Raw genomic sequence first — 25,588 nt, forward strand, 5'->3', positions numbered from 1 at the left:
TACGTAAATAATCGATAAAATTTTAGACGGGCTGATCTATGTTCAATACCAGAGGAAAACAAAGTGGAGTGAGCTTTTCAGGTCACGCTCCTCTATCAGAGTATACTTCTCTCTACCGTCATTCTGAACAGTGTTACTTCATTTCTCAAAGGAAAAACCTCAACCAATTTCTAAAGACTGTTGACATCCAGTGGAAGCGATAGGAACGGCAGGAAAGTCGATTAGAAATCTGGATTCCCAATGAAAACCCATTGAAAAGAGAGTGACCTCAAAAAAAAAAAAAAGAAATCTGAACGGTGGCCAGTCCACTTCTTGCTGTGCCGGGTGGAGATTATAACAGAACATGGCCAAGATGTTTCTGATATTTCTGAATGTACTTTGCCCAGCATACACCCCTCCAACCAGACATGCTTTATCTACTCATTTTCTGGATGCAGAGTTCAACAGAGTTCAAGTGAAGGTTAAGCAAATCATAGAGAAAGCAGACTGTATTGCAATCATCTCTGATGGGTGGTCAAATGTTTGTGGGCAAGGAATAATTAACTACATCTCCACCCCTCAACCAGTATTCTACAAGAGCACAGACACAAGGGACAACAGACACACTGGTCTCTACATTGCAGATGAGTTGAAGGCAGTCATCAATGACCTTGGACCACAGAAGGTATTTGCACTGGTGACAGACAATGCTGCGAACATGGAGGCTGCTTTTTCTAAAGTGGAGGAATCCTACCCTCACATCACACTCATTAGCCGCGCTGCTCATGCATTGAATCTGCTCCTCAAGGACGTCATGGCACTGAAAACAATGGATACACTCTACAAGAGAGCCAAGGAAATGGTTAGGCGTGTGAAGTGTCATCAAGTTATAGCAGCAATCTACCTCACCAAGCAGAGTGAGAAGAATAAGAGCACCATCTTGAAGCTGCCCAGCAACACCCTTTGGGGTGGTGTTGTCATCGTGTTTGACAGTCTCCTGGAGGGGAAGGAGTCTCTCCAAGAAATGGCCATATCACAGTCTGCCGAAATGGACAGCCCCATCAAGAGGGTCCTCCTGGATGATGTATTTTGGGAGAGCGTGGTAAGCCGCCTGAAGCTCCTGAAACCTATAGCAGTAGCCATTGCAGGGATTGAGGGAGACAATGGCATCCTGTCTGATGTTCAGATTCTGCTTGTAAGAGAATGTAAGAGAATAAATCTGTACTGCCCTGCCCACTTCACTGTTGCTCCAGTTCTGAAATGCATAAAAAAGCGTGACGACTTCTGCCTGAAGCTCTTACACGCCGCAGCGTACATGTTGGACCCCAAGTATGCCGGCAAGAGCATCCTGTCTGGTGCAGAGATCAACAAGGCCTATGGTGTCATCACTACCGTGTCTCGCCACCTTGGCCTGGATGAGGGCAAGGTTCTTGGCAGTCTGGAAAAGGACACTTCCAAGCAAGGGCATTGGGATGGAGATGCAATATGGCAGTCATGCCAACATCTCTCATCAGCCACCTGATGGAAGGGACTTTGTGGATCTGAGGCTCTTTCCCATGTTGCCTCCATCATCCTCCAAATCCCACCAACATCAGCCGCCTCAGCGCGCAACTGGTCCTTGTTTGGGAACACACACACCAAAGCATGCAACAGGCTGACCAATACAAGGGTTGAAATATTGGTGGCCATCCGGGCAAATTTGAGGCTTTTTTGAGCCTGACAACAAAGTCATCCTCAACAAGGTTGGAAAGTGACAGTGAAGATGAGGCCTCAGAGTGTTCAAGAGGTGGACATGGAGGAGGTCCAGGGAGAAGCCTGAGAGGAAGACAACCCAAGCTTTAGTTTCCAGACTATCATTTTACAGTCTGTTTTTGGGGAGATGCGAAGGGATCATTGGGGATCATTCAATATTCCCTTTTGTTGTTCAGTGAAATCATCCCATGTGAATAGTCAACTCATTTAATTAAAGTTAAATTCGTAACTAAATTGTTTTGTTTTTTATTTGTATTGGAAGGATTTAATCATTTGCAATTGTCTACTCACAAGGTAAAAGGTTAATGTTTCTGTCTCCATGTAATATGGTAAATATATCCAATACAAAAAAATATACATTTAAATGCTGTTAATTGCATATATTCCCGTTAATTCCCATATACTCCCGTTACGTTTCCACCTGAATATTCCGCAAAATGTTCATCCCTAGTGTCCACATACTTTTGGTCAGTCTGTTTCCTCCTAATTAAGGAGAGGCGTGATCTATTTATATAAAAGAAGCCTACTTTTAAATCTCATCATAACTAGCTAATTTGTTTTGGGTTTTTTTAAACATCAAATTATTGTAAATTAAAAATCCCATATATGTAGGTGGAACCTGCTCTATGAAAGAACCATCCAATGCATAAAAAGCTGAGGTAGAAAGGGGTAAAGCAAATCCAGTGGATATCTTTTGATACATTTTTTACAAGGCACTTTACATCATTGACACAAAATGGTTCAAAGGGAAAAAGAGTGCCTTGAAGTACATCAGTCTCTGCTGTCTGTTTAGAGATTAATAAAGGACTCCTTCTCGTGGAACTTGAGCTATTTCCAGAAACCATTATTTCAAATATCTATTTGAATGAGGCAAAATGGTTAAGTAAAGCACCACAAATGTGGTCTATTTAGTCTGTTATGGGACCAGAGGCTGTCTTAACCTGCTGGGGCAATTCGAGTGGGGGGGGGGGGGGGGGGGGGGGGGAGGATTTCAACCTCTCAGATACACAATTCAGGAAGTATGTTCACTTTGCTTTTCTAACCAAAGTAAGAAATCTATTTCTTGAATATCTGAAGGACTGCCTTTGAAGTAGAATGTCAGTTTCATGAAATCTTTCAGGCCATTCATGTGTGAACCAAGGGTTATAGCGGTCTTTTACCCTTAATCTCTTATATGGGGCATGCTTATCTGCATCAGAGTTAAAACAGAGAGGTAAAACATTTCTGGGCCTGTTCCGATCGGAGATAGAGGACAACACACCCTCCCGACCAGGTCATACAGGAAATGTTGGTCATTGAAATGTTTTTTTGTAATAATGCATGGACACAATTTTAGATCGCTTAGTATCTTTAATTCAGGCAATGGGACAATGGTCACTGAGCTCGTTAGCAAAGACTCCATTGGCTGTATACTTTTATACGGGGTGTTTGTCAGAATGATTTCCAAAAGAGTAGATGTTTCATGGTGTTTTTAAGTTGGGGCGGGTTGGTTTAGTTATCAGTTGAGTTAATTTAGCTTAGTACAAATATATTTTGGTGTGTCTGATACCGGCATCAACCAATCCAGGTTAAGATCACCCAATGTTAATCATTCAGATTCAGCGTAGTTAGACAGCAAGTCAGACAATTTGCTAAGATCTATTGGGAAGGGTGATAAATTGCCACTAATGTTAGTTGGGCACGAATACCCAGGCCTACATTTAGGACAATATAATACAATTGTTTGTGGACTGAGGTGGATGTACACACCGCAACATGTAAGTAGTTCTTTATGAATATGGTGACACCCACACCTCTGTCAGATCTATAAACATTGTATCCATTCAGAGACACATCAGCGCCCGGCACAGACTTTAACCAAGTATCAGTAATTATCTAAATGTCTGTGTTAGTTTGAAAAGCCAGAATTACAATAAGATCTATTTTCAAAATCAAACTTGACATTTACATGAATCAGTTCATGGCCTCAGCTGTGGGATTTCAGATCAGACCGTCTCCAACACAAACATGCTATGATCAGTAGGTAACCCTCTACACTAAAAACATTAGGAACACCTGCTCTTTCCATGACAGATTGAACAGATGAATCCAGGCGACAGCTATGATCCCTTATTGATAAATCCATTTCAGTCAGTGTAGATGAATGGGGGAGGCAGGTTAAAGAAGGATTTTTAAGCCTTGACATGGATTGTCTATGTGCCTTTCAGAGGGCGAATGGACAAGACAAAAGATTTTAAGTGCCTTTGAAAAGGGTCTGGTAGGAGGTGCCAGGCACACCGGTTTGAGAGTCAAGAACTGCACCCCTGCTGGGCTTTTCACACTTAACAGTTTCTCCTGTTTATCACAAATGGTCCACCACCCAAAGGGCATTCAGCCAACTTCACACAACTGTGGGAAGCATTGGCGTCAACATGGGCCAGCATCCCTGTGGAAGGCTTTCGACACCCTGTAGTCTATGCGCCAATGAATTGAGGCTGTTCTGAGAGTAAAAGGGGGTGCAACTCAATATTCGTAAGGTGTTCCTAATGTTTTGTACATTCAAGCCATGGGTTTGGCTTGAAATGGTATAGATACAAGATGGCTTAGAACTGTGCCATTTGGTCTGTCTCAAATGAAGATGTGGATTAATACAAGATTCAAAGGGGGTTACTTGTTTTTTGCCAAAGACTGATATCCTATCACGTTTTAGTACCTTTTCAATGTTAGCCCCATAGCAGAGCAGCTGCTCTCAACAGTGTCAGTAAATGTGGTTTGCACAGTTGTGGGTTAAATGTCTGTGTGTGCTTCTGTGTCTGTTGGAGAGTAGTTTTTGTACACATCATATCCCCAGGGGCCAGGATTTCAGAATGTTCACCCAGAACAAAATAATTGTTTTCAGTGAGCCTATGCCCCCCCCCCCCCCCCCTTTTTGGATTAGTCTTGAAAACTAGACCAAAGCTCTATATACCACATCACATGCTACAACCAATATATTGTCTATGATCCCACAACAATTGTTTGGAATATTTCATCACTGTCTCTTTATAAACAGAATTGAGACAACAAAGGATACTTTTGACCTGGATTGAGCCTTCTGATAACTGGTCCCACACATCAGCGGTTGACATGGCATGATAGCCATTGAGTTTCAACACTCCGTATCTCCATGTCTGTATGTTTGAACATGTTATCGGTTTCCCCATGTCAGCCTCCAAGGCAGTAGACTCTCTGCTGGACTCCAAGTGGGCCAAGGCCAAGAAGGGAGAAGAGGCTGTGTTCACCACCAGAGACTCTGTGGTGGACTACTGCAATAGGTGGGACCCACCTACCTTCAACAACATACCACACCAGACTAACTACCATCACTACCACGCTACACCACACTTACTACCACATTGACTATACACTTCACTATTTACCGTTAGTTAGTCAGGGTAGGGTGGTAGTTAACGACAACTTTACACTAGACTAACTATCTACCACACTGTTTCTGCTCTCCTTGTTCAGGCTGCTGAAGAAACAGTTCTTCCACCGCGCTCTGAAAGTCATGAAGAAGAAGCCGGAGAAGGACATCAAGAAAGATAAGGAGAAAGAGAAAGAGAAAGAAAAAGAGAAGGCTAAGGGCGACAGCGGCAAGGAGGAGGAGAAGAAGGGGAAGAAGGAGAAGAAGGATGCCAAGGATGCCGAGGCTTCAGATGCAAAGAAGGAGAAGAGTGTAAGCAAATTCTGTGAATATGTAGGCCATATGCATGTTATAAGTAGACCACTAAAGCAGTCTCATCATAGATATGGATCAGTCATATTTCTATAAAGACCATGGGTCTGATCTTGCAGTCTATTTTTGTTCAGGATGATAGCCCCGGAATGCCAAAGAAGAAGAAAGATGCGAAGAAGAAGTTCAAACTGGAGCCTCATGAGGACCAGCTCTTCCTGGATGGGAATGAGGTGAGTTGGAACACAGGGTAACCTCAGATAACAGGTTAGGATAGGGAAATATGAAAGCAAGAATTTCTGGATAAGTGAGCATGTTTCATTCAGTTGACATGTAGATGAGAAACCTCTTTAGCCAGAGGTATTTGTAATATCCGCTTTGAAGGAAGTGGAAAGGGGGATACCTAGTTAGTTGTCCAACAATGTATTCAGTTGAAATGTGTCTTCTGCATTTAACCCAACCCCTCTGAATCAGAGAAAGTGTACAGTTTGAGCGTTTTCGTATGTACAGTTTAATCGGAAGTTTACATACACCTTTGCCAAATACATTTAAACTCAGTTTTTCACCATTCCTGACATTTAATCCAAGTAAAAATTCCCTGTCTTAGGTCAGTTAGGATCCCCACTTTATTTTAAGAATGTGAAATGTCAGAATAATAGTAGAGAGTGGTTTATTTCAGCTTGTATTTCTTTCATCACATTCCCAGTGGGTCAGAAGTTTACATACTCTCAATTAGAATTTGGTAGCATTGCCTTTAAATGGTTTAATTTGGGTCAAATGTTTTAGGTAGCCTTCCACAAGCTTCCCACAATAAGTTGGGTGAATTTTGTCCCATTCCTCCTGACAGAGCTGGTGTAACTGAGTTAGGTTTGTAGGCCTCCTTGCTCGCACACACTTTTTCAGTTCTGCCCACATATTTTCTATGGGATTGAGGTTAGGACTTTGTGATGGCCACTCCAATACCTTGACTTTGTTGTCCTTAAGCCATTTTGCCACAACTTTGGAAGTATGCTTGGTTTTATTGTCCATTTGGAAGACCCATTTGTGACCAAGCTTTAACTTCCTGCCCGATGTCTTGAGATGTTGCTTCAATATATCCACATATTTTCTTTTCTCATGATTCCATCTATTTTGTGAAGTGCACCAGCCCCTCCTGCAGCAAAGCACTCCCACAACATGATGCTGCCACCCCGTGCTTCACGGTTGGGATGGTGCTCTTCGGCTTGCAAGCCTCCCCCTTTTCCTCCAAACATAACGACAGTCATTATGGCCAAAAAGTTCAATTTTTGTTTCATCAGACCAGAGGACATTTATCCAAAAAGTACCATCTTTGTCCCCATGTGCAGTTGCAAACTGTAGTCTGGCTTTTCTTTTATGGCGGTATTGGAGCAGTGGCTTCTTCCTTGCTGAGAGGCCTTTCAGGTTATGTCGATATAAGACTCGTTTTACTGTGGATATAGATACCTTTGTACCTGTTTCCTCCAGCATCCTTTGCTGTTGTTCTGGGATTGATTTGCACTTTTCGCACCAAAGTACGTTCATCTCCAGGAGACAGAACGCGTCTCCTTCCTGAGCGGTATGACGGTTGCGTGGTCCCATGGTGTTTATACTTGCGTACTATTGTTTGTACAGATGAACGTGGTACCTTCAGGCGTTTGGAAATTACTCCCAATGATGAACCAGACTTGTGGAGGTCTACAGTCTTTTTTTCCTGAGGTCTTGGCTGATTTCTTTTGATTTTCCCATAATGTCAAGCAAAGAGCCACTGAGTTTGAAGGTAGGCCTTGAAATACATCCACATGTACACCTCCAATTGACTCATTATGTCAATTAGCCTATTATCAGAAGCTTCTAAAGCCATGACATCATTTTCTGGAATTGTCCAAGCTGTTTAAAGGCACAGTCAACTTAGTGTATGTAAACTTCTGACCCACTGGAATTGTGATACAGTGAAATAATCTGTCTGTAAATAATTGTTGGAAAAATTACTTGTCATGCACAAGGTAATGTCCTCACCGAATTGCCAAAACTATAGTTTGTTAACAATAAATTTGTGGAGTGGTTGAAAAACGAGTTTTAATGACTCCAACCTAAGTGCATGTAAACTTCCGACTTCAACTCTACATGAATTCAGCACTTTGGTGTTCGTGTTTCCATGTGGCATTTGAGAGAATTCCAAGAAAAAAGGTTACTTCACAAAATAACTGTGAGGGTGCACTTTACGAGACAAATTCTCCATGACATGTCATGATAAGACCCAAATTCTTTGCAACGTCAGTTTGCCAGGCTAGCTTGTTTCCATATGATGGCAGGTGGTTCAATGTGACATGCGCTGACTACACCATGTAATATCTGAAAACGGTGAATTGTGGTGCATTCAGATTTTCTTTCCCAAATGAACAAATATTTTAAGGTGAAGTGTAAAATTTACATTTACTCCACTTCCCAGGTGTTTGTTTGGATCTATGATCCGGTCCATTTTAAAACCTTTGCCATGGGACTGATTCTGGGTGAGTGGCATTGTAGTGTTAATTACCCAGAATATTACATTTTGTTGACATTTTTTAAACTACCTGATTTAAACAGTCATTCACACAAATGACTGAAGACTGCAACTGAATTGGTAAAGAAGAGATCAACAATGGTTATTTTCCACTCTACTAAGGCGTGTCTGTCTCTGTGTTTGCAGTAATTGCAGTGATTGCGGCCACTCTTTTCCCACTGTGGCCGGCTGAGATGCGTGTGGGTGTGTACTACCTGAGCGTGGCAGCAGGCTGTTTCGTGGCAAGTATACTGCTGTTAGCTGTTGGTAAGTGACAGAAAGAAAACACGCCTTTTTGGGGGGGGGATTGTCCATCAGCAGTTTCTCTTGTCAGTCACTCAATTAATCCATTTCAGATTCGTATTCACAGAATTCTCCAGTGTAAAAAAATGTGAGTAAATTGTAGAGATACCACCCATGACTGTATTTGTTAGTGAAAGAGACATGGTTGTTGCATTCATACATTTATTGTGTCCTATGGACTTCAGCAAGTGAGATCTGTAGTGAATGTTATCATACATTTACATTTTAACATGTCATACGCATTTCACAAGGCCTAGTTTTACCCTAATTAACTCGCCTGAACTCATGCAATTCACTTTGAACCAAAACCACACCCATCATATTTCCCAGCAAGCTCTATTGCAGGTAGATGTTTTTATTGTTTCAATATCTGTTTGTGTTGACTGATGTAATTAATTAATCTTGTGCGACTCAAATATAAGGATCGAGTGTCTGCGGGTTTTCATTCCAGCCTTGATTGAACAACATTCCGCTTAAGGCCCCCAACAGGCTAAGGCAGACTCTTGACTGCACGAGCCAATGAGCCCCCACCCCCATCAAAGTTGCCCATCCCTGCTCTAGACACTTGTGTACTCCCTGAAAAGATTGGTTAGTTTCAGTCAATATGGTACTTTCAACATGTTCTCCTAATATGCTAGGTAGAATAAATCACAATCAAATGAAATTCCAATAAAAAGTTTGTTTTGTTCTTTACCCTTTTAATAGTTGATCTGGGCCCAATGGAACTTAGTGGAACCGACACCGTTTTAAGTACTTTACAGAAATGAAACGCATAGATGATCACAATATCTGTCTAAAATATCATTCACAGTTTATGCCTTGACAAAAAAATCCATTACATACAATAAGGCACCGTTGGCTGAATTAAATGGATGCAGTCAATGCATGATTAACAAAATTCACCCATAAATCGTTAAGTAGTCTAAATATTGCTATCAGGTTGTAAATCACACCTAGTATATTGTCTGCTGCCTTCAGTCATTCAGGGGATGAACTGTTTCGCCCAATCTTTTGGTTAAAAACGGAGGTGATTGGGAGTCAACACAATCATATTTTATCTACAGTGCCTTCAGAAAGTATTCATACCCCTTTACATTTTGTTGTTACAACATAAATTCAAAATTGATTCCAGTTGATTTCTCAAGTGTTCACACCCCTGATTCAATACATGTTACAATCACCTTTGGCAGTGATTACAGCTGTAAGTCTTTCTGGGTAAGTCTCGAAGAGCTTTGCAGACTTGGATTGTAAATATTTGCCCATTTATTATTTTCAACATTCTTCAAGCTCTGTCAAATTGGTTGTTGATCATTGCAAGAGAACCATTTTCAGGTTTTGCCGTAGATTTAAGTCAAAACTGTAACTCGGACACTCAGGAATATTCATTGTCGTCTTGGTAAGCAACTCCAGTGTAGATTTGGCCTTGTGTTTTAGGTTATTGTCCTGCTGAAACGTGAATTCATCTCCCAATGTCTGGTGGAAAGCTGACTGAACCAGTTTTTCCTCTAGGATTTTGCCTGTGCTTAGCTCCATTCCGTTTCTTTTTTTATCCTGAAACTCGCCTGTCCGTAATGATTACGAGCATACTGATAACATGATGCAGCCACCGCTATGCTTGAAAATATGGAGAGTGGTACTCAGTAATGTGTTGTATTAGATTTGCCCCAAACACAACTATTTGTATTCAGAACAAAAAGTGAATTGCTTTGCCACATTTTTTTGCAGTATTACTTTAGTGCTTTATTGCAATCAGGGTGCATGTTTTAGGAATAGTTTTATTCTGTACAGGCTTCCTTTCACTCTGTCAATTAGGTTATTCTTGTGGAGTGAACTACAATGTTGTTGATCCATCCTCAGTTTTCTTCTATCTCAGCCATTTAAACTCTAACTGTTTTAAAGTCACCATTGGCCTTTTCTTCCTCTCTTGAGTTAGGAAGGACGCCAGTATCTTTGTAGTGACTGGGTGTATTGATACAAAGTGTAGTTAATAACTTCACCATACTCAAAGGGATGTTCATTGTTTTTTTGTACCCATCTATCAATAGGTGCCCTTCTTTGCAAGGCTTTGGAAAACATCCCTGGTCTTTGTGCTTGAATCTGTGTTTGAAATTCGCTGCTCAACTGAGGGACCTTACAGATAATTGTACTGGATGTGTGGGGTACAGAGATGAGGTCATTCAAAAATTATGTTAAAGCCTGTTACTGAGTGAGTCCATGCAACTTATTATGTGATTTGTTCAGCAAATGTTTATTCTTGGAAGTTGTTAGGCTTGCCATAACAAAGGGGATGAATACTTATACTCATTTTCATTTGTAATTCATAAAAAAAAAATAATAATTCCACTTTGACATTATCGCTATTTAATCCATTTTAAATTCAGGCTGTAACAACAATGTGAAACACGTCAAAGGGTGTGAATACTTTCTGAAGGCACTGTATTTACGCTATTTTTGTGTGATACATACATACATACATACACATGTATGTATGGTATGTATGTATGTATGTATGTATACACACACACAGTGGGGCAAAAAAGTATTTAGTCAGCCACCAATTGTGCAAGTTCTCCCACTTAAAAAGATGAGAGAGGCCTGTAATTTTCATCATAGGTACACTTCAACTATGACAGACAAAATGAGGGAAAAACAAATTGTAGGATTTTTAATGAATTTATTTGCAAATTATGGTGGAAAATAAGTATTTGGTCACCTACAAACAAGCAAACTGGCTCTCACAGACCTGTAACTTCTTCTTTAAGAGGCTCCCCTGTCCTCCACTCGTTACCTGTATTAATGGCACCTGTTTGAACTTGTTATCAGTATAAAAGACACCTGTCCACAACCTCAAACAGACACTCCAAACTCCACTATGGCCAAGACCAAAGAGCTGTCAAAGGACACCAGAAACAAAATTGTAGACCTGCACCACCAGGCTGGGAAGACTGAATCTGCAATAGGTAAGCAGATTGGTTTGAAGAAATCAACTGTGGGGGCAATTATTAGGAAATGGAAGACATACAAGACCACTGATAATCTCCCTCGATCTGGGGCTCCATGCAAGATCTCACCCCGTGGGGTCAAAATGATCACAAGAACGGTGAGCAAAAATCCCAGAACCACACGGGGGGACCTAGTGAATGACCTGCAGAGAGCTGGGACCAAAGTAACAAAGCCTACCATCAGTAACACACTACGCCGCAAGGGACTCAAATCCTATAGTGCCAGACGTGTCCCCCTGCTTAAGCGAGTACATGTCCAGGCCCGTCTGAAGTTTGCTAGAGAGCATTTGGATGATCCAGAAGAAGATTGGGAGAATGTCATATGGTGAGATGAAACCAAAATATAACTTTTTGGTAAAAACTCAACTCGTCGTGTTTGGAGGACAAAGAATGCTGAGTTGCATCCAAAGAACACCATACCTACTGTGAAGCATGGGGATGGAAACATCATGCTTTGGGGCTGTTTTTCTACAAAGGAGCCAGGCCGATCCGTGTAAAGGAAAGAATGAATGGGGCCATGTATCGTGAGATTTTGAGTGAAAACCTCCTTCCATCAGCAAGGGCATTGAAGATGAAACATGGCTGGGTCTTTCAGCATGACTATGATCCCAAACACACTGCCCGGGCAACGAAGGAGTGGCTTCGTAAGAAGCATTTCAAGGTCCTGGAGTGGCCTAGCTAGTCTCCAGATCTCAACCCCATAGAAAATCTTTGGAGGGAGTTGAAAGTCCGTGTTGCCCAGCAACAGCCCCAAAACATCACTGCTCTAGAGGAGATCTGCATGGAGGAATGGGCCAAAATACCAGCAACAGTGTGTGAAAACCTTGTGAAGACTTACAGAAAATGTTTGATCTCTGTCATTGCCAACAAAGGGTATATAACGAAGTATTGAGAAACTTTTGTTATTGACCAAATACTTATTTTCCACCATAATTTCCACCAAATAAATTCATTAAAAAATCCTACAATGTGATTTTCAGGATTTTTTTTCCCCTAATGTTGTCTGTCATAGTTGAAGTGTACCTATGATGAAAATTACAGGACTCAGTCATCTTTTTAAGTGGGAGAACTTGCACAATTGGTGGCTGACTAAATACTTTTTTGCCCCACTGTATGTGTGTGTGTGTATATATCGGCACAAAATATATATATATATATATACATACATACACACACTCACTCACTCACTCACTCACTCACTCACTCACTCACTCACTCACTCTACTGGTCAAAAGTTTGGGGTCACTTACAAATGTCCTTGTTTTTGAAAGAAAAACACCTCTTTTTGTTACACGCTACAATAGTCATTTACGACATTAACAATGTCTACACTGTATTTCTGATCAATTTTATGTTATTTTAATGGACAAAAAAATGTGTTTTTCTTTCAAAAACAAGGACGTTTCTAAGTGACCCCAAACTTTTGAATAGTTTTGTACACACAAGTGTGTGGACACGCCTTGACAGGTGTAAAATTGAGCACACAGCCATGCAATATCCATAAAATGGCTTTACTGAAGGGCCTAGTGACTTTCAACGTGGCACCGTCATAGGATGCCAACTTTCCAATAAGTCAGGTCGTCAAGTTTCTGCCCTGCTAGAGCTGCCCCGGTCAACTGTAAGTGCTGTTATTGTTAAGTGGAAATGTCTAGGAGCAACACCGGCTCAGCTGTGAAGTGGAAGGCCACAGAAAGGGAACGCTGAGTCCTGTAGTGCGTAAAAATAGTTTGTCCTCGGTTGCAACACTCATTACCGAGTTCCATAATTCCTCTGGAAGCAACGTCGGCACAAAAACTGTTAGTTGGGAGCTTCATGAAATTGTTTTTTGTAGCCGCACACAAGCCTGAGATCACAATGCCAAGCGTTGGCTGTAGGGGTGTAAAGCTCGCCGCCTTTGGACTCTGGAGCAGTGGAAACGCGTTCCCTGGAGTGCTGAATCACGCTTCACCATCTGTCAGTCCAACGGACGAATCTGGATTTGGCGGATGCCAGGAGAACGTTACCTGCCTCAATGCATAGTGCCAACTGTAAAGTTTGGTGGAGGAGGAATAATGGTCTGGGGGTGTTTTTCATGGTTCGGGCTAGGCCCCTTAGTTCCAGTGAAGGGAAATCTTGACGCTAAAGCATACAATGACATTCTAAACAATTCCAACTTTGTGGCTACAGTTTGGGGAAGGCCTTTCCTGTTTCAGCATTACAAAGCCCCCGTGCACAAAGTGAGGTTCATACAGAAATGGTTTGTTGAGATCTGTGTGGATCACTTGATTGGCTGGCTCAGAGCCCTAACCTCAACCTTATGGAACACATTTGGGATGGCTGACTGCAAAACAGGCATAATCGCCCACATCAGTGCTGGACCTCTCTAATGCTCTTGTGGCTGAATGGAAGCAAGTTCCGCAGCAATGTTCCAACGTCTAGTGGAAAGCCTTCCCAGAAGAGTGGAGGCTGTTGTAGCAGCAAAGAGGGGACCAACTCCATATTAATGCCCATGGTTTTGGAATGAGATGTTCGATGAGTAGGTGTCCACATACTTTTGGTAATGTAGTGTATATTATCAACCATATTGCTGCAAATATTGAGGCGGCTTATTCTCATGCTTACCCTATAATAATGCACTAAATTGTAGATTTGGCAAGTCATTGCGCATGTTGCACATTATATACACGCGTATCGTTCTGAAGTTATCGGCGGTCACAAAAAGACCGATAAACTTATTGATTCTGTTTAGCGGAGGTCTTCTGTGAACAAAGGCAAATGAGCTAACGTCTCGCTTAGCTATTGTACGAGTGTCCTGAGCCAGTCAGTAAATAACGAGCGTTTTTAAGTGCAACTTCAGTAACAATGATTTTGGGGAACAGCTCTGAGATTTAGAAAGGTTCTTGCAACGAAGTTAGCCCTAAGATGCTTTTGGGAAACCCAGCCCTGCTAAGTTTACCACTTGTTTACCCTAGTCAAAACTAGTAACAATGCACCAAAGTTGACGTCATAGGACTTCATTACCTCCCCTCAGAACCAATGATGTTACTTCCAGGCTTTTACCTTAACATTACAATGCCATTTGACATGGTTTTTGTTTGTCTTCCATCAGCTCGCTGCATCCTGTTCCTGATCATCTGGCTGGTGACGGGCGGTCGCCACCACTTCTGGTTCCTGCCCAACCTGACTGCCGACGTGGGCTTCATCGACTCCTTCCGCCCGCTCTACACGCACGATTACAAGGGCCCACGGGGCTACAGCAAGAAGAGCCCGGACAAGACGGAAGGCAAATCCACCGATGCAGACGCAGCCAAGGCCCAGAAGTCGGACAGCGAGGAGAAGGGTGATGGTGGGGAGGAAGAGGAGGAAGGAGAGGTGGAAATAGAAGAGGGTGAGGGCACAGCGCCGAAAGGGACGGAAGAAAACGAGGTGACTGAGGCGGCTGGGACGTTGACGAGCGCCGCCGAGCGCCACTCAGACACGGACAGCGACCGCCGGGAGGACGAGGGCTCGCAGCACAGCAACGGAAACGACTTTGAGATGATCACCCGTGAAGAGCTGGAGCAGCACACGGAAGGAGCGGGGGAAAGAGGAGTGGAGGAGAAGGGAGACGGTGAGGCAAAGCCCTTGTCTGTTCAAACATAAACATTATCACTACCACCACCTCCTTCTCCTCCTCTGAAGGATCTCCTCCAGGTCCTCTCTCAACCTCGCTGAGGAGACACCTCCCCATCTTGTCTGCTCCGATCTTCCACTAACTATACTGTACCACGTCTGTCTTGGTATTGACACCGGTGAAACGAAGCAAACGGCTATGACAATGGAAAAGAGAAGAGAAGAAAAAAAACGCCTTATTGTGGTTCTGAAATTATTTCAACTGAGAAATGCAAACTAACTTAACAGATGTGCTTGTCTGAGGAAGTTGTCTCGATTGTTCTCCCGATGTTTTCCCAATTTTTTGGTACTTACGTTATGACTTTATCCCATATCATCCTAGTTCAGAAAGACTCATCTGCTCTACATGTTATGTGTACAATGGTCCCTTGTATGTCTTGTTTTTGTACGTGAGGCAAAGTTTTTAGTCAATCTCCACAGATGAGGGAATTCTAGAACAATGGAATCCTTGTTTTGCCAGGATAAATACTGCCATCTTCTCTACCTGTCCCTCAAATCCTGACTGTGGTCTTATGAAAGATGTGTGATTGGTACAATCAAAGTAAAGTTAAGCTCAGTGTTGTGTCCAGTAGGCACGTTTTCCCTACTCAAACCAAACCTTTCCTTTGGACCATTGTCACACAACTGGGCCAAGTGTCCTGTACTAGCAGTGGCAGCTGGCCCTCTACACGGTTCAGCTCTTGTATTTGGACTAAAGCCAGAATCTGATCTCTCGTAGGCAGCCATCAAGTTACAATTGACCAACCGCTGGCTGCGCCAATATAACTAATCTGGAGGGACCAGAATCTGTAGTTTCTCCCCCAGCCTTGTTTTTTTTTTTTTTTTTGCAGTGCTTTCTGTTTTCAATGAGAAATGCTTGTTTGTATGGTTGATCATGATCATCGTGCAGTTCTGCACACACATAAAATCTGAGTTTCGCAAGAGTCATGTCCATTACATAAGAGTAGTGTCCATGAGCAGTGGCACTAATTTTAAGTGTAAAACTGATCATCTAAAATATTCCTTACTAGAATGACTTTATTTGAGGCCACACATGTGCAGGCAGCAAAGATAGAATGGAAAAAGGGTTTGAGGTTTGTATGCACCATTTTAGAATGAGGCGTCAAAATGAAATAGTGCCAAACACGTAAATTGTTGTTGCAATGCATGCTGTTTTCATACGAGAAGACATGTCAAAAGTGTCAGCAAGGGATTTTGGTACAATTATTCATTTTTTTTTAACTAGTGTCAAATTCCAAACCTTTTGAATACAGAGCAGTATAGGAGCCAGGGCATTGGTTTGTAGACTTCGATCCCATTCTCCCTTCAGTTCTATTTAAGCCATGCAAAGCAGACAGTGTACTTAATACTATTATAACAAACTATCGTATAATGAAGATGGTAGGCTTGTTGTCAGTTCAACTCGGATGCCCATCCTTTCATGATTGCGTTTGTTGTGTTGCCTTCATTGGTATTCTAGTCAAGCTAACAGACGACGATGAAGACCCCTGTGAATGCATGGAGACTCCATTTGAAACCAAATGGGGTCGTGGTCTAATTCTCCTCAATTGTTGCGATATGTGGGCTGTGGTCCAAGACTGTCCATTCGTAAGGTCACATTTTTTACTCATAGTGAGGATAAAATAGATAAATGTATCATTTATATAATGATATCTATTGATATATCAAGTGTGTGTGTGTATATATATATATATATATATATATATATATGTTTATATAAATATATATATACACACACACAAACTTAGTCTGAGAAATTATGAACCTACTTTGTTCAACCTGAACAGAAACATTTTTGTTTAGGTTTTTGGTATCAAGACTTATTTTCATAATTTATTTGTATTTTTATTAAACTTTTTTTGCTATAATTTTGACCTCCAATAGGTATATTGTCAAGAGTGTACTGTACTCATTATTGGGTACCTTCAAACACTAGAAATGTGGATTATGTTATGTGTGGATCAGATTTTGTTTTATTTTATATTGATCGATTTTACACTGTCATTTCTTTGAATGTGTGAAGAGTAATGTAGCTAGTTTGTCCATTTGGCTACTTACTTTAAGTCACGTAAGAATAGTGAATGATTAACTAGTGGTTGAGAAACTCATTGGCAGTGGCTTGCATAACATTTATATTGCTCTTCCACACAAAATGTTCTGGGTGGAATGTTCTCCCCACAGTGGAATGGTAGAGCAGAACGTGTGAGAGCAAGGGGGGGGGAGAGTCACTTGAGGGCTTTGATACCACGCACCCTACACAGATCGACCCAATGTAGTCGACTGAGGAGTATCTTCGAGACGCTCATATCACACTATTTTGTAGTGCCGGCTTGTTCCTGGAACTATGCTGGATGTGTAATCAGACAGGCGGTGCATCTCTGTTCAGGCTCACTAGTGTGAAAAGGGGTACAAGTACTCAGTCTTGCTTTCCTCTTCGAAGAGCATGTTAACCTCCGATTTTTAGGCCTCCAGCTGGTTTCTTCATCAACGTGTTTCCCTGAACTCTTCTCAACAGCGTGTAGCTCTTCTACAGGACACGTATACTACTAACAACTGCACATCGTGTAGCTTTTTTTTGTCTTTTTCTAAGTATGTTTGTTTTAATTGCTTTTCTGTTTCCTGATGTCTTCTGGAAAGCGAGGTGCCAGTAGCTGTATTATGAATTTGGGCTTTTTCATGAAAATCTCTAATTGTTCTTTTGAGTGTTCTTCGTGCACAGTCTGTTGTATATTGTAGTATTAAACTATGCTGCTTTTCCCCTCATCAAAATACATGTTCTATCTGGTCAAAATGTCTTTAGTCATGTAGTTGTCCATATTTGGATCAATATCAGAGAGACTGTCTCTTGCAATATTGGAATATAATTTAATTGTATATCTGTATCTTATCATTGCAATAAATATAGAACGCAATTGAGTTTCCTGGCTTATTTGTATTAATTGTTAGTGCATGAAATGATGCATTTAAAAAAAAAAAAAGTTTTTCATCTGCAGGTAACCCCAGGCTTCGAAAGAGCTCGCCAAAACTCGACTTGAAGTTAAATACCTTCTCAAGTCGAAAAGCAGCTATCCCGTAATATTTGCATCGCTGTGACGAACCAGAGATATGGCTTGAAAACGTACCTCAATCCAGGGATGAAAGGTGTCATTTGCTGCTGGGTTAATTATATAATTAGAAGATTGAAATACTGTTTAGTTTTTAATTAAAGGTCCAATGCAGCCAGTTTTCTCATTATCAAATCATTTCTGGTAACCTTACTGCGATTGTTTTAAATTAAAATGGTAAAAAACAATAACTTCTTAGCACACACCAATTTCTCAAGCAATAATTTTGCTAGGACTGTCTGACAGTGGTTTGAGTGGGGAGGGGAAAACTGAAAACTAGCTGTTATTGGCAGAGTGGTTTGGAACATTCTTTCTTATTATTAACTAGTTTTACCGCCTGGTGATGTACCCAGGCAGACCAAAACAGGCTTAAATTTCAATCTGTCTTAATTCCCTTTTAGTGTAAGCTGTTTATCATTAAAAAAACATTTTTAAATCCACAGTATTATTCCACCTTCAGTGTGGAAATATATAAAACAAGGAAATCATGTTTGGCTGCACTGGGCCTTTAATCTGCCTTTTTGGTCAGCATGCTAGGCTAGCTATAGTCCGATTAATCAGGCTGTAATATAGAATGAATTGGTGTGTATGTACAGCCTGAGACATTTATTCCTTACAACCCATGATGTTGAATACAATTACATGTAAACTTACTCAACTGGTTGTCTGTGAAGTTTGTTCTTCTGCTGCTTGAAATTTGAGACAAAATATCCAGAGGGAAATAATTTATACCCAACTTTTTATTAAGCCGGAAGGTATATGGTTCGGTTCGGGACCAAGGTAAAGTTGGTTGATATTGGACATTTGAATTTCAATCTTTAAAAGCTGTCATAAAGACAAAGGGTGGATATTTGAAAAAATGGATTTTGATGTGTTTAATACTTTTTTTTGTTACTTATTGATTCCATATGTGTTATTTCATAGTTTTGATGTCGTCACTATTATTATACAATACAGAAAATAGTACAAATAATGAAAAACCCTTGAATGAGTAGGTGTGTTCAAACTTTTGACTGGTACTGTATAACAAGCTGATCCAGGTGTCGTGGCATTTAGGTGCTTCCCTATTTGGCCACTAGATAGAGCCAACGCACAGTCACATATTGGTCTTCTAGCACTGTTGCCATAGCCTTTAGTGTGCACTGCATGTGTTTGGTGTGTACGTACTTTCAATAGTATGCCAAGTTCACGATAAAATAAGCATTTACCTTTCTATATTGTTATGCCATTCATTCATAACAAATAAATGACAACATCCAAATGTAAATGTATATAATTAATATAATGAATTTGGCGTGCCATTTATAGTGCTAGTGTGTACGTACTTTCCCATTGTATTGTAGAATTATGAATACCAGCATACTAAGGGAAATATTGGCCCCGTCGAAAAACTTGCTGCTTTGTCCAATTACTTCTCTCTCCAGTGCTGCCAGGTGCATTGTGGGGCCATGTCCGTGACATGCACACAGAAGTCAGCTTGTCAATATTGTATGCCTTGAGGGGAGGAAGAAGTTCAGGAGTAATATTACAGGTACAATCCGTAGCCTCAATTACTTGTCAACAGTTTGGCCAAATAACACTCGTTTGTTTGGGGGGACTGAGGGGGAGGGTCATTCCAAGTGAAAAATCAAAGAAGAGAGATATTGGAGGTTTTTCCTTTGCTTCAGCCATGATTGTGTATGTGCTTGTACTGTATTTTTGTCTCGAAACAAAGTGAGTGAGTGCAGCCCTAAGGCTACGCGCTATATAGCTGCTCTTATACTACTGCTGCTGCTTCTGCTGATGATGGTAATCTTTACTGACCTTTAGGAGGAAATATGTTCCACAGCTGCACAACAAGCATAACTCCCCCACCCCCCCATTACTGATCGTAAAGACATATAGGTCAACAACGAAATCAAGGACATCTTCATACCACCATTTAACTCAACACGCAGAATATTTTCTATCATTGGTGGCCAATTTCTTTTTGACCATTTGAACAAGATATACCACGGAAAAACTGACAATTATTTGACATTCTCTCTCAAATTACTTTTGAAAGAGATATTTTCACAGGTGCAATGTACTGTAGACATATTGGTGCAAACCTTTTGGATCAATGTACTGTCGACATATTGGTGCAAACCTTTTGGATCAATGTACTGTAGACATATTGGTGCAAACCATTTGGATCAATGTACTGTAGACATATTGGTGCAAACCATTTGGATCAATGTACTGTAGACATATTGGTGCAAACCATTTGGATCAATGTACTGTCGACATATTGGTGCAAACCATTTGGATCAATGTACTGTAGACATATTGGTGCAAACCTTTTGGATCAATGTACTGTCGACATATTGGTGCAAACCATTTGGATCAATGTACTGTAGACATATTGGTGCAAACCTTTTGGATCAAAAGACAAAGATGAGATCTGTGTTATGTCTGCACATTAAGCCTTCAGTCATGGTGAGTCAAAACATCACCTTTGTAAACAAATCCTGAGCAGAGAAAAACATCATGCATCAAAGTTGGAATCAAATGACTCAATCAAAGCATCTGGATACAGTCAGGTACAGTATGTTACAACAAGTGATGTATATAAACCCTGGATTGCTGATGCAATGTATTGGCCATAGCCATTGTGGGCAGTAGTGTTCTGGTCTGCATCATCCCCCTGGAGTTTCTGTTATGGTAGTGATAAAGGATGTATGTTTACCAATGGCTAATTTGGGAAGAAGCGTGGACATATCAATAACTTTGCTCATTACTCGTGTGTGTGTGTGTGTGTGTGTGTGTGTGTGTGTGTGTGTGTGTGTGTGTGTGTGTGTGTGTGTGTGTGTGTGTGTGTGTGTGTGTGTGTGTGTGTGTGTGTGTGTGTGTGTGTGTGTGTGTGTGTGTGTGTTTAAGTACATGTGTTTCCGGGCATACAGTGCATATCATAAGTATTCACCACCTTGGTTTTTTTCACATTGTTGCATTACAAAGTGGGATTGAAATGTCAAATTTCTTGGTTACATAAGTATTTCCCCCCTTTGTTATAGCAAGCCTAAATAAGTTCAGGAGTCAACTTGTGCTTAACAGATCATATAATAAGTTGCATGGACTCAATCTGTGTGCAATGATAGGGGTTAACGGCATTTTTTTTTTACCCCAGACATACAATTATCATTGTCGAAAAGGAACATACAAGCATTTCGTTGGACGATGTATACCATGTGTATCCTGTAAATAGGACTAATACAACTTTACATTTGTAACCTTGAAACTATCTGAGGTCCCTCAGTGTATTTCAAGCACAAATTCAACCGCAAAGGCCAGGGGGCTTTTCCAATGCATGGTAAAGTTATTGATTAGGCTTTTGATTATGTATCAATACACCCAGTCACTATAAAGGGGCCAGCGGAGTATAAGACAGTATCATCTGTATATAAATGGATGAGAGAGCTTCCTACTGCCTGAGCTATATTGTTGATGACTATTGAGAAGAGCGTGGGGCATAAGATTGAGCCTTGGGGTACAGTGGCTGAGACAGCAGATTTTCTGACTTTATACACTGCACTCTTTGAGGGAGGTAGTTAGCAAACCAGGCCAAAGACCCCTCAGAGACATCAATATTCCTTAGCTGGCCCACAAGAATGGAATGGTCTACCATATCAAAAGCTTTGGCCAAATCAATAAAAATAGCAGCACAGCATTGCTTAGAATCAAGGGCAATGGTGACATCATTGAGGACCTTTAATGTTGCAGTAACGCATCCATAACCTGAGCGGAAACCAGATTGCATACCAGAGAGAATACTATAGACATCAAGAAAGCCAGTCAGTTGATTTTTCCAACATTTTTGATAAACAGGGCAAAATTGAAATAGGCATATAACAGTTAGGATCAGCTTGATCTCTTTAAATAAAGGACGAACCGCAGCTGCCTTCCAAGCAATGGGAACCTCCCCAGAAAGGAAAGACCGGTAAAAAAGGTCGGAGATAGGCTTGGCCATGATAGGGGCAGCAACCTTAAAGAAGAAAGGGTCCTCTAGCACATCAGACTCAGCGACTGCCTGCAGGGAGAAACTTTGTAGCGGGGCAGGGGAAAAAGAGGGAGAAGCATCTGGGATAGTCGCATTAAAAGGGGTGGGAGATGAGGAAATGTTGGACGGGCAAGGAGGCATGGCTGAGTCAAATAGGAATCCTGACTTAATGATAGGGTGATTAGTGAGCTCAGTCATGTGCTTCTTGTCAGTAACAACCACATCCTCAACTTTAAGGGACATGGGCAGCTGTGAGGAGGGTTTATTGTCCAGGTCTATAACTGTTTTTCATAATTTCTTCGGGTTATACCCACAGAGAGAGAACTGCTCCTTAAAGTAACTAACTTTGGCCTTCCGGATAGCCTGAGTGCACTTACAGTGCCTTGCGAAAGTATTCGGCCCCCTTGAACTTTGCGACCTTTTGCCACATTTCAGGCTTCAAACATAAAGATATAAAACTGTATTTTTTGTGAAGAATCAACAACAAGTGGGACACAATCATGAAGTGGAACGACATTTATTGGATATTTCAAACTTTTTTAACAAATCAAAAACTGAAAAATTGGGCGTGCAAAATTATTCAGCCCCTTTACTTTCAGTGCAGCAAACTCTCTCCAGAAGTTCAGTGAGGATCTCTGAATGATCCAATGTTGACCTAAATGACTAATGATGATAAATACAATCCACCTGTGTGTAATCAAGTCTCCGTATAAATGCACCTGCACTGTGATAGTCTCAGAGGTCCGTCAAAAGCGCAGAGAGCATCATGAAGAACAAGGAACACACCAGGCAGGTCCGAGATACTGTTGTGAAGAAGTTTAAAGCCGGATTTGGATACAAAAATATTTCCCAAGCTTTAAACATCCCAAGGAGCACTGTGCAAGCGATAATATTGAAATGGAAGGAGTATCAGACCACTGCAAATCTACCAAGACCTGGCCATCCCTCTAAACTTTCAGCTCATACAAGGAGAAGACTGATCAGAGATGCAGCCAAGAGGCCCATGATCACTCTGGATGAACTGCAGAGATCTACAGCTGAGGTGGGAGACTCTGTCCATAGGACAACAATCAGTCGTATATTGCACAAATCTGGCCTTTATGGAAGAGTGGCAAGAAGAAAGCCATTTCTTAAAGATATCCATAAAAAGTGTTGTTTAAAGTTTGCCACAAGCCACCTGGGAGACACACCAAACATGTGGAAGAAGGTGCTCTGGTCAGATGAAACCAAAATTGAACTTTTTGGCAACAATGCAAAATGTTATGTTTGGCGTAAAAGCAACACAGCTCATCACCCTGAACACACCATGCCCACTGTCAAACATGGTGGTGGCAGCATCATGGTTTGGGCCTGCTTTTCTTCAGCAGGGACAGGGAAGATGGTTAAAATTGATGGGAAGATGGATGGAGCCAAATACAGGACCATTCTGGAAGAAAACCTGATGGAGTCTGCAAAAGACCTGAGACTGGGACGGAGATTTGTCTTCCAACAAGACAATGATCCAAAACATAAAGCAAAATCTACAATGGAATGGTTCAAAAATAAACATATCCAGGTGTTAGAATGGCCAAGTCAAAGTCCAGACCTGAATCCAATCGAGAATCTGTGGAAAGAACTGAAAACTGCTGTTCACAAATGCTCTCCATCCAACCTCACTGAGCTCGAGCTGTTTTGCAAGGAGGAATGGGAAAAAATTCAGTCTCTCGATGTGCAAAACTGATAGAGACATACCCCAAGCGACTTACAGCTGTAATCGCAGCAAAAGGTGGCGCTACAAAGTATTAACTTAAGGGGGCTGAATAATTTTGCACGCCCAATTTTTCAGTTTTTGATTTGTTAAAAAAGTTTGAAATATCCAATAAATGTCGTTCCACTTCATGATTGTGTCCCACTTGTTGTTGATTCTTCACAAAAAAATACAGTTTTATATCTTTATGTTTGAAGCCTGAAATGTGGCAAAAGTTCGCAAAGTTCAAGGGGGCCGAATACTTTCGCAAGGCACTGTATTTCTCATTTGCCTGAATGAGAGCCAGTCAGCCTGAGTATGCGTGTGCTGAGCCTTTCGCCAAATGCAATTATTGCGGTGGAGTAACTCTGCAAGATCACGGTCGAACCTGTTTTTAATTCTCATTTTCTTTATGTGGGCGTGTTTGTTAACAATACCACAGAAAATATCAAAAAAGAAAGTCCAAGCGGATCAAGCTGACTCTGTACCATTTTACAGAGGCCAGTTCATGAAGAAGGCTTGCTCATGAAAGTTTTTTAGCAAGCGTCTATGTCAAAGACATAGCTGCAGTTGTCACTGACTAGTTAGCTATTCATTCCCCAGTGCACAAACAATTTTTGTACTTACAGCATTCATATAAATACATTTTTTATCAGGTTTTTGCTTTTGGCAGAACTTATTTTTTTATTGTCATTTTTCCACAAAACTCAAGAATGCAACTGTTTTTATATGTCAAATTGTTTTGTGTTCTGGTAAAATACTTCATTGGAAGGCTAAATATAAGGGCTGGACATGCAGATAAATGAAAGTCAGATAAATGAAAAGACGATTTTTGCTGGGATCTCTGGACTGATAGAACAAGTCAACTCTGTGTCCCTTCTGGGGTGTAATGATTTAGAGGGTATGGAACGATAGAAAAAGACGGGGTGTCTTGTAACATGTAATAGGTACGTCGGCATTTAAGCTAACTCTGGGCATATTCTCCGACATAAACAAACCTACTCATGTTTTGAGTCATTTTCACCCATTAACACGGACATTCCTAGCCTTGACAAGCAGGTATTTATTTAGCTTACCATCATGGTATTTTACCCCCTTTTCCTCCTCAATTTCAATCTTGTCTCATTGCTACAACTCCCCAATGAGCTCAGGAGGTGAAGGTCGAGTCATGCGTCCTCCGAAACATGACCCGCCAAACCACGCTTCTTAAACTTCTTATGGCTGGGGGCAGTATTGAGTAGCTTGGATGAATAAGGTGCCCAGAGTAAACTGCCTGCTACTCAGGCCCAGTTGCTAATATATGCATATTATTAGTAGATTTGGATAGAAAACAATCTAAAGTTTCTAAAACTGTTTGAATGATGTCTGTGAGTATAACAGACCTCATATCTCATTTTACCTACATGACAGTTGGAAGGTGAACATTGGCTCCAGTCTGAGGTCCTGAGCTCTCTGGAGTAGGTTTTCATCAAGGATCTCTCTGTACTTTGCTCTGTTAATCTTTCCCTCGATCCTGACAAGTCTCCCAGTCCATGCCACTGAAAAATCTGCACAGGATGATGCTGCCATCACCATGTTCACTGTAGGGATGGTGCCAGGTTTCCTAGACGTGACAATTGGCATTCAGACCAAAGAGTTCAATATTGGTTCCATCACACCAGAGAATATTGTTTCTCATGGTCTGAGAACCCTTTAGGTGCCTTTTGTCAAACTCAAAGCGGTTTATCATGTGCCTTTTACTGAGGAGTGGCTTCCGTCTGGCCACTCTACCATAAATGCCTGATTGGTGGAGTGCTGCAGAGATGGTTGTCCTTCTGGAACAT

General features: G+C 41.2%; 1 protein-coding gene across 1 annotated transcript in view; it reads left to right on the top strand.

Moving 5' to 3' along the window:
• LOC110530014 (translocation protein SEC62) overlaps positions 1 to 17,836 on the top strand; it is a 28,650-nt gene extending 10,814 nt beyond the window's left edge. The window contains exons 3-8 of the mRNA XM_021612770.2: positions 4,919 to 5,024; positions 5,218 to 5,425; positions 5,560 to 5,655; positions 7,872 to 7,932; positions 8,112 to 8,231; positions 14,358 to 17,836. Of these exons, the coding sequence (XP_021468445.2) occupies positions 4,919 to 5,024; positions 5,218 to 5,425; positions 5,560 to 5,655; positions 7,872 to 7,932; positions 8,112 to 8,231; positions 14,358 to 14,890 (1,124 nt within the window). The 3' untranslated portion in view covers positions 14,891 to 17,836. The remainder of the gene's footprint in view (positions 1 to 4,918; positions 5,025 to 5,217; positions 5,426 to 5,559; positions 5,656 to 7,871; positions 7,933 to 8,111; positions 8,232 to 14,357) is intronic.
• Positions 17,837 to 25,588: the final 7,752 nt, after the last annotated feature.

Source organism: Oncorhynchus mykiss, chromosome 8 (genome assembly GCF_013265735.2).
Source record: "Oncorhynchus mykiss isolate Arlee chromosome 8, USDA_OmykA_1.1, whole genome shotgun sequence".
Classification (NCBI taxonomy): domain Eukaryota; kingdom Metazoa; phylum Chordata; class Actinopteri; order Salmoniformes; family Salmonidae; genus Oncorhynchus; species Oncorhynchus mykiss.